Consider the following 18186-nt stretch of genomic DNA (forward strand, 5'->3'; position numbering starts at 1 on the left):
TGGCTTCTCCCTGAGTCTCCAGGAGCAAAGGAAAGTCTCCAAGAGCAAAGGAAAATATCTGCCTTCCTCAGAGCAGAAGAGGGGAAGATGCACATTCATTTCTTTCTCCTCTTTTAGAGGGGAGCAACTCTGCCCTCAAATGTCCTTTCTCACTTCAGCTGTTTGATGCTCCCAGGTTTGAACTGCTTGGCATGCAGCAATGACCCAGTGCTGTCCCCACCCTGCAGACTTTAAAGAATACAGCATTGAATTCACAGCATTCCCCTCCTGGAGCCATGGACACGAGGGACTTTTTAGGGTGTCAGGGAGTGACAGGACTAGGGTGAATGGAATAAAAACCAGAAATGGGTAGATGATTCAAAGTGGGTGTTAGGAAGAAGTTCTTCCCCCATGAGGGTGGTGAGACCCTGGAACAGGCTGCCCTGGGAGGTGGTAGAAGCCTCATCCCTGGAGGTTTTTAAGGCCAGGCTGGATGTGGCTCTGGGCAACCTGATGTAGTGTGAGGGGTCCCTGCCCATGGCAAGGGTTTGGAAGCAGATGATCCTTGAGGTCCCTTCCAACCCCAACAATTCTATGATTCTATGACAGGGCCACATCTAGTCCAGGTGAAGGTCCACTGTCACTTCACTTACTCTGGCCCATCACCAACTGAACCTGGAAGACACCCTGCTTCAGCATCTCCCTCCTGCAAAGGCTGGCCATGTCCCAAGTACACAGCCTCCAATGTTATATCCTTGGCCTAAATTAAGCTGTCTCAGATCAGGGACACAGGGACAGCTGCAGAGCTTGCCTTGGACTTTGCAGGTGAAAGTTGGATGGTTCAATAATCAAGGAATTATTAGCTCAGGGCTGGGTAGAACCAGCTTCAGATCAATCCTCCTGTTAAGGTGGATTGTTTTAATTCCTTCTCCTCCCTCCAAAACTCCATCCTAAAGCTCAGAAATGTGCCTGCCAGGAATTCCAGCACAGCCAGTTTATTTTAGTGAGGTTTTATTCTGGTGAGCCTGCATTTTGGTAAGAGATGCAGATCTTCTTACCAGCAAAAGCCCAGTAAGGAGAGGAAAAACCTTTCCCCAGCACCTATCTAACAGCACACCTTAAAGACAACAGGACCCCTTCCTAAAGATGGGAAAATCTGGATACTCAGCAATATTCAGAAGCTGATTAATCCATGCCATTTAATGTGTGTCACCAATTTACTGGGCAGGCACTGAACAGGCAATTCAGAATGCAAGACTGAAAATGGGACAAGCAGGGAGCTATAACTGTTACCCAAGAGCAACAGAAGCCTTTTAAGACTGGCAGTGAAGAAGTCTCTCTTCTGCTGCATGTGTAACAACTGAGAGAATGAGGTCACTGTGTAAACCTCAACTGTTAGGAGGAGAAAAGAACAGGCAGGGTGGAAATGCTGCAGTACTGCAGGGGAGAGGGAAAGCTGAGATCTTGAGTCAACCCTAAATGCTGTGGGGTTCTGGAAAATCAAACATTTGTAAAGCTTTAGTGCATGATTTCACACAGCAGCCAGGCTGCCCTGGAGCTCTCAGCAGTGTCCCTTGGCTGCTCTCCACATCCTGCTCTGCAGGGTGGTGGCTCAGACCAGTTCCAGCTCTACCTGCAACTAAGGTTTGAATACAAGGGAAGAGAGAAAAATTCACTCAGGTTTCCAGAGCAAGAATGTAACTAGAGGAAAAAGGCATCAGGCTTTAGTGGTGCCAAGTCCTAGAAACAGGGCAAAAGGTATTTAAGGACCAGTGGCACCAGGCAGAATTCTTTCACTTCCACCAGGGGCTTTTTGGTAATTCTAAGGCTCAAAATCCACACAGTTGCAGATCTGAACAAATCCAAATATCATTTAACAATGCAGTTGTGCCAATTCCTCTTTCCACAGCCAGATTTACTAGCTTAACATGCCATGTGTTTGGAGCAGAGACTAAACTGGTTTCATTCAACCAGTGCCAATGGAAGCTTTCATGGCTTTGAAAAACTGAAGCAGCCTTCAAAACCAGAACAAATAAAAAGAGGGGAAAAAAAATGGTTGGCATTAAGGTGCCAACTCAAGCAGACTGAGCTGAAAGCACACTGGAAACTCTATGCCTGAGTCTATAAATAACATTTAACTGCCTCAATTCAGCACTCAAAGGAAAAGAGCTTATTTTGGTTTGTGGCTTTAAAAAGGTACTTCTACAGGTGATGGTTTTCAGCTCCCAGGCACTGGCAACACATCTCACCTTTCCTTCTCATCTGGCTGTGTGATCAGACAAAGGACAAGCATTATCATGACCTCCATCTCCCCTCACCTTCCCAAAGACAATTTATCCCAGAAAGGAAGAAGAGGGGAAAAAACCAACCAACCAACACTCCAAACCCACCTCTGTGCTCCCCCAAAACGGAACAAAACCCTAACCCTTGGCTTGCCTTGTTGAGAGAAGGCTGAAAACAGGCATCCAAGAAAGGTGTTCTATTGCTTGAGCAGTTTGAAGTCAGTCTACATACAGCAAGGCTGAGCAGAGCTGGGTGACAGCCACCCAAGGCAGCCCTACCTCAGCCCAGCAGTCACTCACCTGTGGCAAGCCAACGCCATCCGCATCACTCGACCTGTTCACATTATTGCTGTTAGGAGGGGGCAGGCTTTTGGGTTTCTGCTCTCTTGAACTCTGTCCTTCTTTCAGGAAGTCTTTCTTTTCATGGGGATGGTCACCAGGAGCAGACCTGTCTGCCACCAAGTGCCTCAGCACCTGCTCCTTCAAGCTCTCTGCTTCACTTTGGCTCCTCCTGGATTTGCGGTTGGATGTCCTGGCTGCAGGCTCAGTGCTGGGGCTCGCTGCTGTGTCCCTTTCCAGGAGTTCCAACCTGTCACCTGCCAAGCTCCACCTCTGGAATGACCTCTGCAGTCTTTTTTTCCTCTGGACAGGGCTGCCCCATTTGGGAATCCAGGTCTTCACATCATCTTCAGTGTGCAACTTCAAGTGCTCTGTGCTGTCAGATTTCTTCAAGAACACCAAAACAGAGTCAGAAAAGCCAGTCCTGGCCACCTGGCACATGCCAGGCACAGTGCAGTTCACCTGGATGCACATATCTTCCAAGAACCAAAAGGCATCACAGGTGGGACTCTGGCAGCAGGCAGTTTGACAGGACTGAAGAGTGTGAAATCCTTCCAGAAGCTCTAAGTGGTGATCTTCCCACACCTGCAAACGGCCAGACAGGACCTTCCCTGGCTCACATTTAGATCTATTCCAGTTTGCATCTGGGAGAGGAGAGGGAAGACAAAGACAATTTGCAGTCTTTTGAAGCACTGGACAACAGATCCTTGTCAAGGTGAATTTAGGGCACAGGAGTAAACTGGGGGCTTCTCAGAATAGATGCCTGGCCTCAGTACAGACCCAAAACTTCAAGCAACAATCTGCACCTCCCACCAAAGGGACCACAACTCTTCTTGACAGTAATGGAGCTAAAGCCATCTGACAACAAAAGAAGTGAAACCAAGAATGCTCCTGATTCAGAGAGGACTCCAAGGCACAGACTCAACAGAAGAGCCAGAAACTGAATCCCAACTGCAGGTTCCTGCTGTGACCAGTAAGCAGCACTGCCTCTCTGCCCACAGTGGGCCTTGAAGGGGAACACTGCAAACAGTGACACTGGCTTGGTTCACAGCACAAAGGCATTTCCCCCCCACCCCTCTTCCAGGCTGACTGTTTTTTAAGGTCTGTTACTTCTTTTGACTGAAATGGCTTCACTTGAAGTCTTTACATCTTCTAGAACAGAGCTCTGCAAGGCCTGTTCCCACCACCTGCTCCCCCATCATGTTTTCTGCCTGTCTGTATGTCTTTTTTATTTGTTTAAGAGTCAGATCTCAGATCAGTGGTAAAACAGCAACAGCTTTGCATATGGATTTCTTGGGGTTCCCCCCCCCCCCCCCTCTTTTAGCATCAAAAATTAAGAGTGCTTGCAGGGATCAATGGATTAAAGGCTTCCAAAATTCAGAGCTCTGCAGATTAAGGACTCCCTAAAAATAGATTAATGACCTAGGGGGACTGTTAAACTCTGCTGTCTTCAGCAACCAAGGGATAATAGGTCACTGGAAGATTACTTTACAAACTGCCACTGGACCCTGAGTAGTGCCAGCAGAGAATATGCTCCAGATCTCCTCCCTGTCTGTCATGGAAGGAGCTCTTGAGTATAACACAAACAGGAAACCTTCTCCTCTACTGAAACAGCCTGAATTTAAATGCCAATACTCTGGTCCCCATTTCTTGACAAACAGAGGAGGATGGGGAAAACCTCTCAGTGCTCTTACAACCAGAGAAAGCAGGTGGGGAAGGTGGAGGACACACTTCATTGTAATTCAATTATCCCAACCACCACAGTAGGTCTAACAGCTTTTAGACTCCTGCTTATTAAAGGCACCCCCATGCAATGATTTCCTCAGCCAGCCAGCATGGATTAGTCACTTGTTTGAAATGAAGGACAAAGGTCTCAGTCACACACCCTTCGTGTGGAACCTCTTGCTACACCACGAATTTCAGCCCCAAAAGGGAACCTCACATCACCAGCAGGAAAAGTCTGGTTCTGAGACATCAGAAAGCAGGAACCAGAAGTGTGATTTATAGTTTACTGTGAGGCCAGCTCAGCAAAGGCACTTTGAAAACAAGGCTCCAGAAAGCATCAACTGCAGAATGCACTCAAGATCTGTGAGCATAGCACAGGGCACCAGAGCTCCCTGTAGGTTTCTGAACCCAGAGCTGGGAGGGGAAGCTCTTACTTGGAGCAATGTCCAGCTGCAACATGTAAATGAAACTTTGCACATGTTCAACACAGAGAGAGAAGTTGACATCAGCACCTTTGAAACCATCACCAGCATACTTTTTTCCTCCTCTGATCTATCAAGTCCAAACCCCACTGCTCCTCTCAGCAACTCAGAAGCTCCTGTCAGAGCAGTGCAGCTCGCAGCTGCACTGACCAGCAGGGGAACGGAACAGACAAGAACAGCTATTAATAAACTGAGGTTCACAGACTTGCCCAGGCAGTTAATTCCTCCTGATATCAGATTAATGATTAAGGACTTGACTCAATAGACTTTTAGAATCTGTCACATGTAACTAATTATGTCAACACAGTGCCTCTTACCTAACTCTGCATGATCACACTAATTGCAGGCAGCCATAATTCCTCCTCAGTGTAACTAACTCTGCTGCCTCAGCCACACAAACAACCACCAAAAGAAAGACAACAACACAACCAAACCCTCTAACAATGGAAAAAGTGCCCACATCAGGATAAGCTGGGCTTGGATAATTATATTTCTTTCCAAACATGCAGTGGCCTTCATGGTTTTAACTCTCCCAAGCAGAGCAGCAACTGCCCAGAACATTCTGAAGATGCTGCAGCAGCCCAGAGAACATAGCCACATGGCCCAGAAATTAAGCAAATCAACTCCCTTTTCTCATCTTGCTCTCATTAAGGCAAAGAAACCTTTCCAGCAAAAAACAAAGCTGGAAATGTGGGTGGATAATAAGAAGTGAGGTCACCACCTCAAACCTAGAACTCACTGCAATAAGGGGAAAAGAAAGCTGGAAAGGGGGCAAAAGGAAAGCTGGAAACGTGGGTGGATAAAAAGAAGTGAGGTCACCACCTCAAACCTAGAACTCACTGCAATAAGGGCAAAAAGAAAGCTGGAAAGAGGGCAAAAAGAAAGCTGGAAAGAGGGCAAAAAGAAAGCTGGAAAGAGGGCAAAAAGAAAGCTGGAAAGAGGGCAAAAAGAAAGCTGGAAAGAGGGCAAAAAGAAAGCTGGAAAGAGGGCAAAAAGAAAGCTGGAAAGAGGGCAAAAAGAAAGCTGGAAAGAGGGCAAAAAGAAAGCTGGAAACGTGGGTGGATAATAAGAAGTGAGGTCACCACCTCAAACCTAGAACTCACTGCAATAAGGGGGAAAAAGCACAAACTTTCTTAGCTAGGATCTGGTGTAGTGGGGAAAATACAACCTCTTGGTGAAGATGTGGCCCCAAAACACTCAACAAGTCTCTCTGGAAAGTCAGAATCTGAACTTCAACACCACCACCCCAAACCCAGCCAAAACAAACTAAAACCCTCACACAATCCATTACATGAGAACTTCCAGACAAGCCACTGAGTTGGTTATTTACTTGAGCAGGAGGTTGGTTGCTCAACTTTGAACAGGAAAAAAACAAACCCCAAACATAACAATTGCCCATAAGCAAACACAGGCTATTGACACACTGAGTCTGGGGAGAGTGTTAAACATCTGAGGGCTTAAAAAACCCCAATCCCATTCCTGCCTCCCAGCTTTGCTTTGAATATTCCTCAGGTGGAGTTGTTCTCCAGATTATCACTTGTTCCTTTAAAAAAAAACCAACCAAAGGAGATTCTCAGCTCAGAGAAAGCTCTAAGAGATACAGGCAAGTGTGTAGTTGGGGGACAGACACTCTGCTGCTGAGCACTTTGGTTACTCCCAACAGCAGCTGGTTCCCCGAGCCATGAAGGGCTGGAAAGGGACCCCCCCCCGCCTCATGCCCCACATCTCTCCTACCCTTTTGTCAGCTCATTTAGTTAAAGGTTGTTGCTGTTTGCCTTTTAAAGCAGCTACCATGTCATGCAGCAAATAATTTCACTTTCAGAGCATTCTGAAGAAGTGGAAAGGATAAATATCACAAAATCCACAGAGCCTTCCCCAAGAGTCCCAAAAGAATCACCTGCTGAGGAGCACAAGGCACACAGGCACAGGTAGAACAGCTGCAGGCTTCTCAGCTCCCTTGCAGGTTTTCCCAGGCAGTTTTGGGGCAGAAACTGGGCACTATTGCTGGACTTGGCTTCCAACCTCTTCTCCATGGCCTCTGTGGGCAGCAGCAGGGTTCTGGAGGCATGTGAGATACAAAACACAGAAGATCCACCGGCAGTCGGTACGTTCTTGCACAGACCTGGTCAACACTACGAGGAGCGTGGAGCGTTTGCTGAGGACAAGGAACATCTTATCTTATCTACAGTGACCTAGTACAGCTGCTGCTAAGTAACTATCAATGTGCAATACTAAAGTGAAATCCAGAGTGGAAAAGTTTCCAGTGCCGACCTGCAGCAGGCCGCCACCATGGCCCTTCCCAGCCCCCTGGTGACCTCCTTCTCCAGCCTTTCACTGGCAAAATCTCCAACATCACAGCCTTCCAGATTGCAAAGGCACAGCTGGGGCAATCCCAGTTTCAGATATACCAGAAGGAAGGGACACCCTGCCAGCCCCAGGAGCACAAGGCAGGCACTGATAAACCCAGCACAGCTGCCCAGCGATGTCATCGCCTGCATGCTGGTGCTGGCTGGTACCAGCCAGACACAAAGAGGAACAAGAAGATGGCAATGCTGAGAAACACGGAGCTGAAGACCTGGTGTGCCTCTTGTTTTGCTCCAGAGGGCAAAGATCACACAAAGCACTGACACTCCGTCTCAGATGTCCCAAGGCAAAAGGCTCTTTTACAGCCTCCTATGTCACGGACATCCAGATTAGCTCTGGGTGATGTGTAACTGAGCATTTGCCATTTTTAAAGAGTAACGAAGCACCACTTAGGCACAAGGAGTGAAATTTGCTGTTCCCGAAGAATTAAAAGGGAATACTGCCACAGATACGACTTAGCGTTGTTACCCATCCGACTCAGACGGATCCCTCGAGGGGATTTCGCTCTTTGCAAAGCCCGGGCGCTGCAGGAGCACCGGCAGGGCCGGGCACGGAGCGAAACTCCCGACCGGACCTGTAGAACCTCGGCTGTTCAGCCAACAGGTCCCTAAGGAAACTTCTCGCCCACCCTGGTTCCCACTCCGCCAGCTCCTCCCTCCCACGGGGGCTGCCCCCGCCGGACCACACGGTCCGGCCCAAGCCACACGCGGAGCCGGGTCTCGCCCCGCACCTGCTCGGCTGGCAGGGACAGGCTGATTGCGGAGGCCCCGGCGCAGAGCCGCTCGCAGCCCGTCGGTGCCCCCGTACCGGGCCCGAGGAGGGTGAGCGCCGGTCCGCCAGCGGGTACGTACCAGGGGCGCATGGCGAGGAGAGCTCGGCGGCTCCTCGGCGGCCTCAGGCGGGCGGCAGGACCGGGCACCGGGCGAGGCCGGCCCTCCAGCACGGCGTGCCAGGGGGCAGCGCGGCCTCCTGCCCCGCGGCCATGGCGGCGGCGGGAGCCCGCTCACCCCTCACCCGGAAACTGAACCACCACCTCCCGGAACCGGGACCGCCTCTATGGGTGCCGGCCGGTCAGTACCAGAGCTGCGGAGCTGCCTGTCCCGGTTCACACCGGCTCGGGGCGGGGCGTGCAGGAGTGTGGGCGGAGCCGACCCCCGCAGCCAACGGGCAGAAGGCCTCTCAGCAACAGGTGATTTGCCCACAGGCCGTGTGGAGGCGGTAGCTTCAGGGACTACTCAACAAGGCGGCAGGCGGTTGGCCGGCCGCGCAGCGAGCCGTACTCGGATTGGTTGAGAGGCGTAAAGGAACCGGGGGTGGCCTGGCCGAGAAGAGGTGAGGAAAGGAGCTGTGGGAACGCTACTGCCAAGCGACCCTTCTTGGCCATGGCCGCTGACGGCGGGGACAGAAACTCGACGCTGAAGAGGTGTCTGGATGTGCTCAGAGACGCGAGAAACGACAGCGAGCAGTTCGCGGCCCTGCTGCTGGTAAGGAACGGCTGCGGGGCAGCACCGTGGGCGCCATCACCTCGAGAGTGGGCAGGGGGCGGCGAGACCCGCGCGGGAAAGCGGAGCGGAGTCTGCTGCTGGGCCTAGGGGCTTCAGGGTGAGGCGATGCAACATCCCCGTGTTCCCCTCAGCACTGTGAGGACAGCCTGTATCTGCACTTAGGCCCTCCCTGGGGCTGAACCACGGCAGATGGTCCACCACCCTGTGAGCCATCCCCAATAATGAAGGGGATCAGGAAAAGGAGAGGGGAGCGGAGGGGTGAAATAAAAACGTATTTGAGTGAACAGCCAAGCGAATACCAATGCCAGCAGAAAGTATGCAAAGTTATAGTCAGCTCAACAACTTTATGGTAGTCACCCTGAACAGGAGAGCAGTGGTCTGGAGCAGAAGGAAGATGAGCAGGCAAAGGATGCTGAGCAGGAGCTCAAGCAGGAAGCCTTTATTTTCAACAATCTTTTCTCTTTCTCCTGAGCAGGACGTGCCTGGGCTGGGATACACCTGTAGCCAGCTCAGGTCAGCTGCCCTGACTGACCCCAAACTGCTGTTGGCCTGCAACCCATGGCTACCCTCATGTTGTGTCCCAGCAAAACCAGGACAGCCTGGCCTTGGGTGTGCTAGGGGATAGTCAGCACTGCTGCATCCTGACAAAGCTCTGGGTTAGCACTTGGACCAACCACCCAGCTCAGTGGTCAGGGGTTCACTTTTCCATCCTAAGGAGAGCTGTTTAGGTTCCTTATTTCCTCCATTCAATCCTGTATGTTTAGCAAAGCCTCTCGCTGTGCTGCAGACTCAGCCCTGCTTTGCCTTGCAGGTGACCAAAGCAGTCAGAGCTGGAGAGGTCGATGCCAGGACTCGGCGCCAGATCTTTGATGCCATTGGGTTCACCTTCCCCAGCCGCCTGCTCACCTCCAGGCAGCCCCCAGCAGGCTGCCCTGAGCACACCTTCCGGGCTCTGGGCCTCACTCTGCTGGCATGTTTCTGCACTGATCCAGAGCTAGCTGGGCACTCCCAGATAATCAACAAAATCCCAACCTTCAATGACATCCTGCTCTCCCCCTGCACTCCAGACAGCAGGTCCATGGTCGATGATGTGTACCAGTGCTTGAGTGCTGTCATGGCCACTGCCAGGGGCCCCAGGGAGCTGGTGACCAAAGGGACGGTGTCTGCCTTGTGCCAGGCCTACGTGAGCTGCAGTTATGGCTCTGAGCGTGCTTTGGCACTGCTCTTGGGGCTGTTGGCCATAGCAGAGGCAAAGTGCTGGCAGAGAGACACTCCACACCTCCTGGCTGTGCTGAGCAAGTTCTCCAGTGATTTTCTCCAGAGTGAAGACATGACCAAATTCGAGCTGTGTGAGGTTCTGCCTCACTTCATCCCCCTGTCACCACCCCTCACACAGGACTCACAGGGCTCTGAGTGCCTCCACAGACTCTACAAAGGGCTGGCTGCCATCTTGGGCAGTAAGCTCAGCCAGGCGCAGCGGGACCCTGCTTTGAAGCTTGCTGCCTGCCTCGTGCAGGCCTGTGGTTCAGAGTGGATCCCAGCAGAGAGTGCTGGAAGCAAGTTCCTGGCCTTACTGGTGAACTTGGCTTGTGTAGAGGTCCGCCTGACCCTGGAGGAGCCAGATCCCCTGGAGGTGGAGGGGAAAAAACAAGTTATAACAGCCTGCTATGTCCTGATGGAGATGGGGATCCAGGAGTGCCTGAGGGAAGAGAAACCACTACTGGAAGAGGTGCAGAAAATGCAGCTCATGAGGATCATGGAGGAAGCATTTGGAGCTGTAATATTCTACTTGAAACAGGTAATGCAGGGCTTTCAGGCACAGAGCATGGTTTTGTGGGCTTCTCTGGGGTGCTTAGTGGATGCTCAGCAGCTTGTGGCCCTACCTGGGTAGAGCAAAATGTCCACCTTGGCCTACTGTGGTTTCATAGCTGTGGTAACTTGATAGGGCAGCAGCTGTGGCCTGTCATTTGTCATTTTCTGCCTGCTTGCCTCTTCATGCAGGTTGAACAGGAGCAGCTACAAGATCCTTTCATATTTGCTTCTGTTCGAATCCTTGGAGCCTGGATGGCAGAAGAGACATCCTCCTTCAAGCAGGAGATCTGTGAGCTGCTGCCTTTCCTTGTTCATTATGCCAAGAAGCTTTTCAAAGAGGGCAGCCCAGCTGCAAGTCTTCCTCAGCCAGATGTGGTCAGCAGCGAGGGCTCTGGCTTGCCCCAGGATGCTCTCAGGTGTGTATTTTAAGCAGAGGGCTGATCCATTTTAGCACAAACCTGCTCAAACCTCTTTCCTTTTTCCCATTCTCCCTGCAGTGCCAATTCATGGCTCTTTTTCCCCCCCTAGTTGGATGTAAATGCAGGGCTTAGACCCATTCTACCTCACTGGCACTTGGGGACATGGTTTACTTGTCATGGTGGTCTTAGGTGGATGGTTGGACTTCATGATCTTAGAGGTCTTTTCCAACTGAAACAATTCTATGGTTTCCCTGATTTCTTTTCCAGATTTCTGCTGCCTGGCTTCTGCCATTTAACAGCAGAGGACAGGCCCCGGGACATCCTCATCCAAGAAGGGGCACCAGCACTGCTGTGTGAGTACTTCCTGCATCAGTGGGAGGTGCTGAGCTCCCAGCCCACGTCCCTGGCTCCTCTGACAAGCACTGAAATGAGCCTGCAGACTGCCTGTGGGATTTTCCTTAACCTGGTGGTGACTGCACCAGACCTGATCAGGTAACAGAGCTGCAGGAGCTTGCTTTGGGATTGTCAGGGGGATGAAGGAGGCTGTGTGATGGAATGAGCTCCCAGGGTCTTTTCCCCAGACTCTTCAGGAAAAGAAATGTCCTTTTTCCTCCCAACACCAGGTGCATTTTGTTGCTGCTGCATTTAATCTTGACTTTTTCAGGTGCTTCTGGCTCTGCTCAGGAAGTGTGGCTCAAGGTTTGCTTTCTTTTCCAGGCGAGACAAAAGCTTTTCCTCTTTGATGGACCTGTTGCTGAAGTCTCTTCCACTGCTGCTGCCCCAAAAGGATCACTTGGTTCTGGCAGCCAACATTGCCACCCTGGGCCTGCTGATGGCCAGAGTCCTCACAGCCTCAGCAGGTAAGGAGGCTTACCTTTGGCAAAGCTGCACCTTGCTCTGCAGGTGAACAGCCCAGGCTCTGGGAGGTTGAGCTGGAGAAAGCAAACACAAAGGAAGTAGGTCCAGGTGGAAAATGACCAAACCAAGAGCCTGGAGGAGCAGACACCTGCAGACCGTTCACCAGGCCAGTGAAAGGGCAGTAAGGCCAGTGAGAGGGCAGGAGGGTGATGGGTGTTCTGCATTCCCTGAAAGCCCTCCTGCAGATAGAGCCACCAAAAGGTCTCTTGTTTGGCTGAGCAAGGCCTGCCCTGAGTCATTCCTCCTTTTTCTTCCAGCTCCTCAAGGAACGCAGCCTGCCAGGGAGTTTTTCCGAGCCGCCATTCGCTTCCTCTCAGACGCCCACACCGCCCAGGCAGACCCTGGAGGTGACAGCCTGGCCATGGCTGTGTCCCCTGCCTACCTGAGTGCCTGGGATGATATCCAGGAGCTCTGGTTCCTGGGCATGCAGGCTCTGGCTGGCTGTGTGCCACTTCTTCCTTGGTTGCCCCAAGCTGTCCTCCAGGCACAGTGGCTGGAAGACCTCTCGCAGCTCCTGAGCCGTGTCGCTCCTGCCTCGGTGGACTTCGAGCTCATTGCTGCTTTCCAGGGTGTGTTGGTTGAGCTGGCCAGAGCCAGCAAACCCTGCAGGGACTTGATCCTGTCACACCATGGCAGGGAGTGGGCCAACCTTTATGGCATGGCAGCTTTGGAGCAGTGTCTCTCTGAGCCATGAAGGACCGGCAGTGCCCTGGTGTGGGAACGGAAGGCAGACATCCACACAGGATCTGTTCAGTGTTTCTCACACACACTTTGGAGCCAGCTGGGGACAAAAACCCATCAAAATCCCCAAACTTTGTCAAACTGGAGTGATGGAGCAGAGCTCAGGACTAGTTGCCTTTCCACACCCTGAGAGGCAGGTTGGTGCTGCCTCAGAACATCTCCCTGTTCACCTGCTTCACCTCTGTAGTTCTTTCCCAAACATTTTGTTAATAAAGACATTTTCTGCTGCTTTGTTTTTCACACTTTGGCTGTGTTGGGATTTGTTTCTGCTCTGAGAGGTTGCCTGCTTCTCCCATTAACATGCTCTTCCAGTTTGGTCACAGTAAGCCATTCAAGATGTCACCTTTTTATGTCAGAGAGTAACCTGGCTCTACACAGAGAAAGCTGCAAAAGGGAAGAACAGGAAAAGCTTTAAGATTTGTGACCTGTCCCCTTCTGGTGTGACTACACACAGGCTGTGGGACAACACAACTGCTACCATCACCCCAAATTCATGACTAGCTGCCCAGGGAGGTTGTGGATGCCCCTTCCCTGGATGTGTCAAGGCCAGGTTGGATGAGGCCTTGAGCAATCTGAGCTAGTGGGAGGTGCCCATGCCCATGGTGAGGGGTTGAAACTGGATGATCTTTAAGGTCACTTCCAATCCAAACCATTCTAGGAGTCTGAGCCTCTTGCTGGTGTCCTGTGAACTGCCTTCTCAGGGCTTTTCCAGGGGGTTTGTATCTGCTCAGATCCCCTCCCACTGCAGGAAGGGGGTGTGAAGGGAGAGTGTTCCACTTTTACACGTGGAGGGATTCAACCTGCAAAGGTCTGGGCTCTCTAGAGCCTTTGGATACAGACCGAGCTCATAAATGAGCGAGTTACACCTTGCTGACCCCACAGACCTTGTGGTTTGCCTCACGGAGGAGAAAGGCCACACACATGCCGGGAGTAAAGCACTTGAGACACTGGCTGTGCAGCCCGGGCTGCAGCTCTGAGTTAGCTGTGGGCCTGAGAATAACTTCCCCCAAAAGAGGGGCTGGGATCTGGGAGCTTGGCTGGCAGGGGATCTGCGGGCGAGGCAGAGCTCCCTGCTCGGGCTGCAGGAGGCTTTTCCACCAGGTGTCAGTCGAGGAGCTCTTTGAGAGCAGCACCCTAGCTGGCCAGCTCCGCTGCCAGATCAAAGCACTGAGCCTGGCTGCCGGCGGACCCCACCATTCCCGGGCTGTGGAATCGTCTGAGTGAGAGAAAAAAAAAATCAAGCAAGAAGCTGGCCCAAAAGGAGGGCTGAGCCTGGGTGTGCAAGTTCTGTGTTAAGGTCACATTTTCAGCTGACCACATTTGCTTTGTGAAAGCAAATGCCCTCCCCAGTAAGGAGTGGAAGCCTCAGTGGTTGCTCAGGAAAAGTTATCCTCCTGATCTTTCCAGCTTAGCCCAGAAAAGTGAACACAGGTAGGTGCTACCCGAAGAAAGGATGCAAGCCAAAGAGGGAAAGGAGCCTCCTAGCCCTGGAGAAGAGCAGAGCCGTGCTGGAACACAGCCTGAGGGAACCCCCCCAGCCTGCCAAGAACTCATCTCTGCACCCCAGGAAGCAGCAGCTCCTTGGAAGATTCAGAAACACACTTCAGATTGCCAGAAAAAAAGCACCCAAACCTTCCAATGTTTCACCTTCAATTCTTCCTAGTCCTGTGCACTCTTCTGCCGCTGGCCAAAGGGTGTGGGCTTCCATTAATGAGAGGCAATGGTTACTGCTAATGAGAGATAGGTGCCTGCATCAGCAGGAGAGTGATCCTCTCTCCCTCAGCGTGGCTCTGGGCTCACTGTGGTTCTCCATGCTGGCTTGGCTGCTGTTCATCCCTCTGGGCAGCAGCAGGAACTTCCAAAACACCTGATCAGAGATCCAGGCTGGGCCTGCAGGACCCTGTCTAGCACCAGGGCAGCCCTAGAGGCTTTTGGCTGCTGGTCTTTAATTCCCAGGCAGGCTACTGGCAGCAAACAAAGGAGGCTGGGAAAGTCCTCCCATTTATCCTTCCCCACATCCTGGGGTGGTGGGGTTTGGCCACCAGCAGGTGCCTAGAGAGGAGCACCTGCCCCTCATTCTCCTGCTCTTCAATGCAAAGTCCCATCAGATGTGAGAGGGACCACCCATGCCTTGCTAGAGCTGGACCCTCCCAGAAATCCTGATGGTTCATCATATTTTGTTCTTTCACATCACTCAAAGCCCCTTGGACTGCTCATGGGCTGACAGAGGACAGGATGAGACACTGGCCTTGCTCTGGGAGGTTGCCAGGCTGAATGCTGGAGGACATGCATTATGTAGTTTCTGGGGTTCCTTGAGCTCTATCAGGGCTCTCTAATCCCAGAACACCATTTCCCAAACTCTTTTTCAGACAGAGAACCCCTAATAGGCTGGTTCCCCATCCTGAGACCCCTGGGCTCTGATAAAGGGAGCAGAGCATGTTCAGGAGGGCAGAGAACCAGAGCTGGTGGAGGCCTCCTGCATCTCCATTGGCTCTGCTTGGGCTGGTCTGCAGGCCCCAGCATGCCCAGGGTGGCTCAACCCAGCACAAGGGAGATGGTGCCCCAACAGCCTGGCCAAGGCTTCAAAGCTGCAAGGTGACTCCTGGGCCACCCAGAGCTTTACAAGCCCACTCACAGGTTCTGCCATCTGTGGGCAGCTGGCATCTTGCAGGCATCCATCCTTTAGTGGCAGAAAGGTGGATGATGGCATCACCTAATGTCCCCTGCCTGCCACAGCACTTTGAGATCCCAGCATGGAGTGGGATTGCAGCCAGCAACACCCAGAGCAAACCATGCTCAATCTCCCAGTTTGTTTTCAACAGCAGGATGAGCTCTCCAGGAGCAAGATGATCATTCACACAGCTTGGACAAGATGGATAAGGCCCCAGAGGAGCAGATGCAACATCGTGGTTTGCTTTGACAGCTTAAATGTCACGATGCCACTGCAAAGCTGACTTGTGCCATACATTATCTCACAGTGTTTGTTCACATCACCCCAAAAGCACTGCCAATAAAATTAAATATTTCATAAGGTGGTTATTTGGCTGCTGCTGCTCTGCAGGAACCAAGTGCAGCCCCCTCCCACCCACAATTTGCCCCGAGGTGTAGCAGGAGTGGTGAGGGTGGGAGGCCTGAGCAGCTGAGAGGAGGGGGGGGGCTGCCCTGTTCCCTGCCCCCCTCAATGGGGCCCTGTCCTTCTCCCCAGAGCCCTGCCCAGATCTCCAGCCCCATAGCAAGGAGCTTCCTTCCCCACCTGGATTCCTGAGAAGACAAATGGGGGAAAGGACAGGAGCAGCCCACATTTCTCTGAGGTGTTGTGCAGAACCAGTTCATCTTTGTCTGGGGCAGAGACCTGTGCTCCATAAATACTTTTGTTTCCACAGCCCTACTGCACTACTCCAAAGGTATGTTCACTGCTGACCCCTGACAGCAGAGGTTGCTGCCTCAAGCCCCTCGTGCACTCCTGGAAGAGCTGACGTGGACATTGATCTCCCTGCAAAGGAGCACAGGAACCTTTGTTACAAAACCTGTTTTTCAGAGATTTCTGGCTTGGGTACAAATGCAACAAGTGGTCCCTGGGGTGGAGAAGTGGCCCAGACTGACAGATAATGCTCCCCATAGCTGGGGGGTGAGGGGGAAGCTCTCATGTGGAGAACCCCAACATGATCTTACCTTCCTGGAAGCAAACATGAAGGAGGTTGGGAAGAGCAAAACATGAACACAGTGGATGAGGACCTTCAGCTGGGAGGCTGAAGAGCTGTGTTGAGCACCCTGTGTCCAAATGACCCCCAGCCATGACCCTGGCCATGCTGAACCAGTAACAGAACCAGGGAGCTGCTGGGACAGCCTGTGTGTAGCACCCAGTGTGACAATCTTTGGTCCTGCCTGGGCCCTTGGGAGAGCAGGTTAAAGTGAACAATTAATTTTTCACCATCACCACTGGTGGGTTAACCCCTGGGAGACCCACAGGGTTAGTTTGCCCTCAACACCACCCAGGTAACAATGCTCTCAGCAAAGCTGTACCAGAGGGGCTGGGGCAGTGAGGGACTGGGGCAGGTCTCAGATGTCTTGCAAGGACTATTCAGGTGGTTACAGGCCTCTGAGTGTGCTGCTGGGCAGGACCTGAGGGCTGGGAAGTGCTGGTGGTGCTCACTGAAAAGAGGGTGCCAGGGTGGAGATGCTGCTGGGGGCTGTACAAAGCCCAGAGGAGAGGTACAGTCAGAGCTCACCTTTGGCCTGCAGCAGCAGTCACAGCCACTTGCTCTTGCCTGCTGTGAGGTTCCTTCTTCCCTTCCTGGCCACACCTGGTCTGGGGAGGGGGGATAATAAATACCCCATCACACCCCTCAGCCCCATCAGGCCCCCCAGTCCACCACCTTGCCACCATTCCAGTTTGTCCAGCATGGCTGGTGGCAGCAGAGCAGCTTTGCCTTTTGGTTTTCCTTCCTTTTGTCTGTCAGCTTTGCAGGTTTCCTCTGCCCTGATTCATTTTTGGGTGGAACGAGGCTTTACCTCCGGGCTGCCACAAGGAGCATCCTCCCGCTCACCCCGCGGCTCTTCCGATCTACGTTTTACACTGTTTCACCTCTTTCAGAGGAATAAAACCCCAACATTACACGGACAAGACAAGCAGGGGACTTCAAGAATGAACTGGAACACAACTGCAAAATACAGCATGTCCAATCCAATTTTTCCCAGCAAAACGCAACGGATCTGGTGGAAAAATAAACACAGAACTTTCAGGAGCAGCGTCCTTGAGCAGCGTCTGAGAGGGATGAAGAGATTAGAACAGATCAACCCTTTCCACCCCTGCACATCCCTCCTCCCTCCCTTAAATGCCGTCGTTGATAGAAATAAATTAGAATAAATGATCAGCCCCCGCCTCCTGAAGACAGGTGGCAGGGAAATATTAAAAGAAAGGAATAAAAATTCATTTAATGAGCATTGTTAATTAAACCTGGAAATCAAAGAGGTCTGAGTTGTGGGAATTCGGAGCGGGGGGCGGGGGAGAGGGGAAGGAAAAAAAATGAAAATGAAGGGAGCTGTAGCTCCGGGCAGGAAGAGTGGAATTAAATTAACTGCGAGGTGGGATTGGGTTTGTTAATGTCGCTCAAATACCGCGGAGCGTTCCGGCGGGGGGAAGGCTCCTTCTCCGCTCGCACACGAGTCACACGCTGCCACCAATGGAAACCCCCGCACAGCACCGGGCAGCACGGTGAGACCACGGGGACCCAGTGGGGATTCTCCCCTCTTTCCCCCTCCCCCCCTCCCCCACCTCCCCGCCATCCTCCCAGGAGCCCCATGGGCCGCGGAGAGGAGCGGACTAGTATGCGCGGCTGTCCGTCTGTCGCGACAGTGTGTCGGAGTGCGCGGGAGCATCATGGCACTACAGCCCCCGCTCCCGGGGTCAATGGAGATAAATCCATGCCCAGTACCCGATGCACGGTGCCCGATGCTGTGCCCAGAGACCTGGTGCTGCTGGCCCTCCTCGTCCTAGCCCAGAGGGAGGTCCCAAAGAGAGGGAGGGATGGAGGAGGGATGAAGAGGAGGAGGGAAGAAGGAATGGAGGAGGGAGGAAGGCGGGCGAGAGGCAGAAGCGCTGCCTCTCCTCGCTCCTCGT

General features: G+C 52.4%; 2 protein-coding genes across 3 annotated transcripts in view; one reads left to right on the forward strand and one right to left on the reverse strand.

Annotated features, from left to right (window-relative positions):
* The window catches only part of KIAA0319L (KIAA0319 like), a 34798-nt gene extending 26512 nt beyond the window's left edge, over window positions 1-8286 (reverse strand). Inside the window, exons 1-3 of one of the 2 annotated variants that reach the window (XM_068159326.1) lie at window positions 8023-8286; window positions 6705-6865; window positions 2562-3244 (exon numbers count right to left, since the gene is read on the reverse strand). In XM_068159326.1, coding sequence (XP_068015427.1) covers window positions 2562-3244; window positions 6705-6840 — 819 coding nt within the window. In that variant the 5' untranslated portion in view covers window positions 6841-6865; window positions 8023-8286. Of the gene's footprint in view, window positions 1-2561; window positions 3245-6704; window positions 6963-8022 lie in introns of both variants that reach the window. The other variant, XM_068159327.1, reaches the window with a different exon arrangement.
* A 169-nt stretch (window positions 8287-8455) lies between these two features.
* On the forward strand, window positions 8456-12808 carry NCDN (neurochondrin). The gene is made up of 6 exons (XM_068159328.1): window positions 8456-8655; window positions 9488-10474; window positions 10678-10904; window positions 11175-11399; window positions 11625-11767; window positions 12083-12808. Exons 1-6 carry the CDS (start codon window positions 8554-8556, stop codon window positions 12517-12519), a joined length of 2121 nt encoding a protein of 706 aa, XP_068015429.1. The 5' UTR covers window positions 8456-8553; the 3' UTR covers window positions 12520-12808.
* The last annotated feature ends 5378 nt before the right edge of the window (window positions 12809-18186 follow it).

This window comes from Melanerpes formicivorus, unplaced genomic scaffold (genome assembly GCF_026170545.1).
Source record: "Melanerpes formicivorus ecotype bairdi unplaced genomic scaffold, bMelFor1.0.p_v2 SCAF_45, whole genome shotgun sequence".
Classification (NCBI taxonomy): domain Eukaryota; kingdom Metazoa; phylum Chordata; class Aves; order Piciformes; family Picidae; genus Melanerpes; species Melanerpes formicivorus.

Coding starts and splice junctions, on each gene's coding strand:
- NCDN (XM_068159328.1), top strand. CDS start 8,554: ATGGCCGCTGACGGCGGGGACAGAAACTCGACGCTGAAGAGGTGTCTG. Junction 10,475..10,677: donor TAATATTCTACTTGAAACAG/GTAATGCAGGGC, acceptor CTCTTCATGCAG/GTTGAACAGGAGCAGCTACA. Junction 11,768..12,082: donor AGTCCTCACAGCCTCAGCAG/GTAAGGAGGCTT, acceptor TTTTTCTTCCAG/CTCCTCAAGGAACGCAGCCT.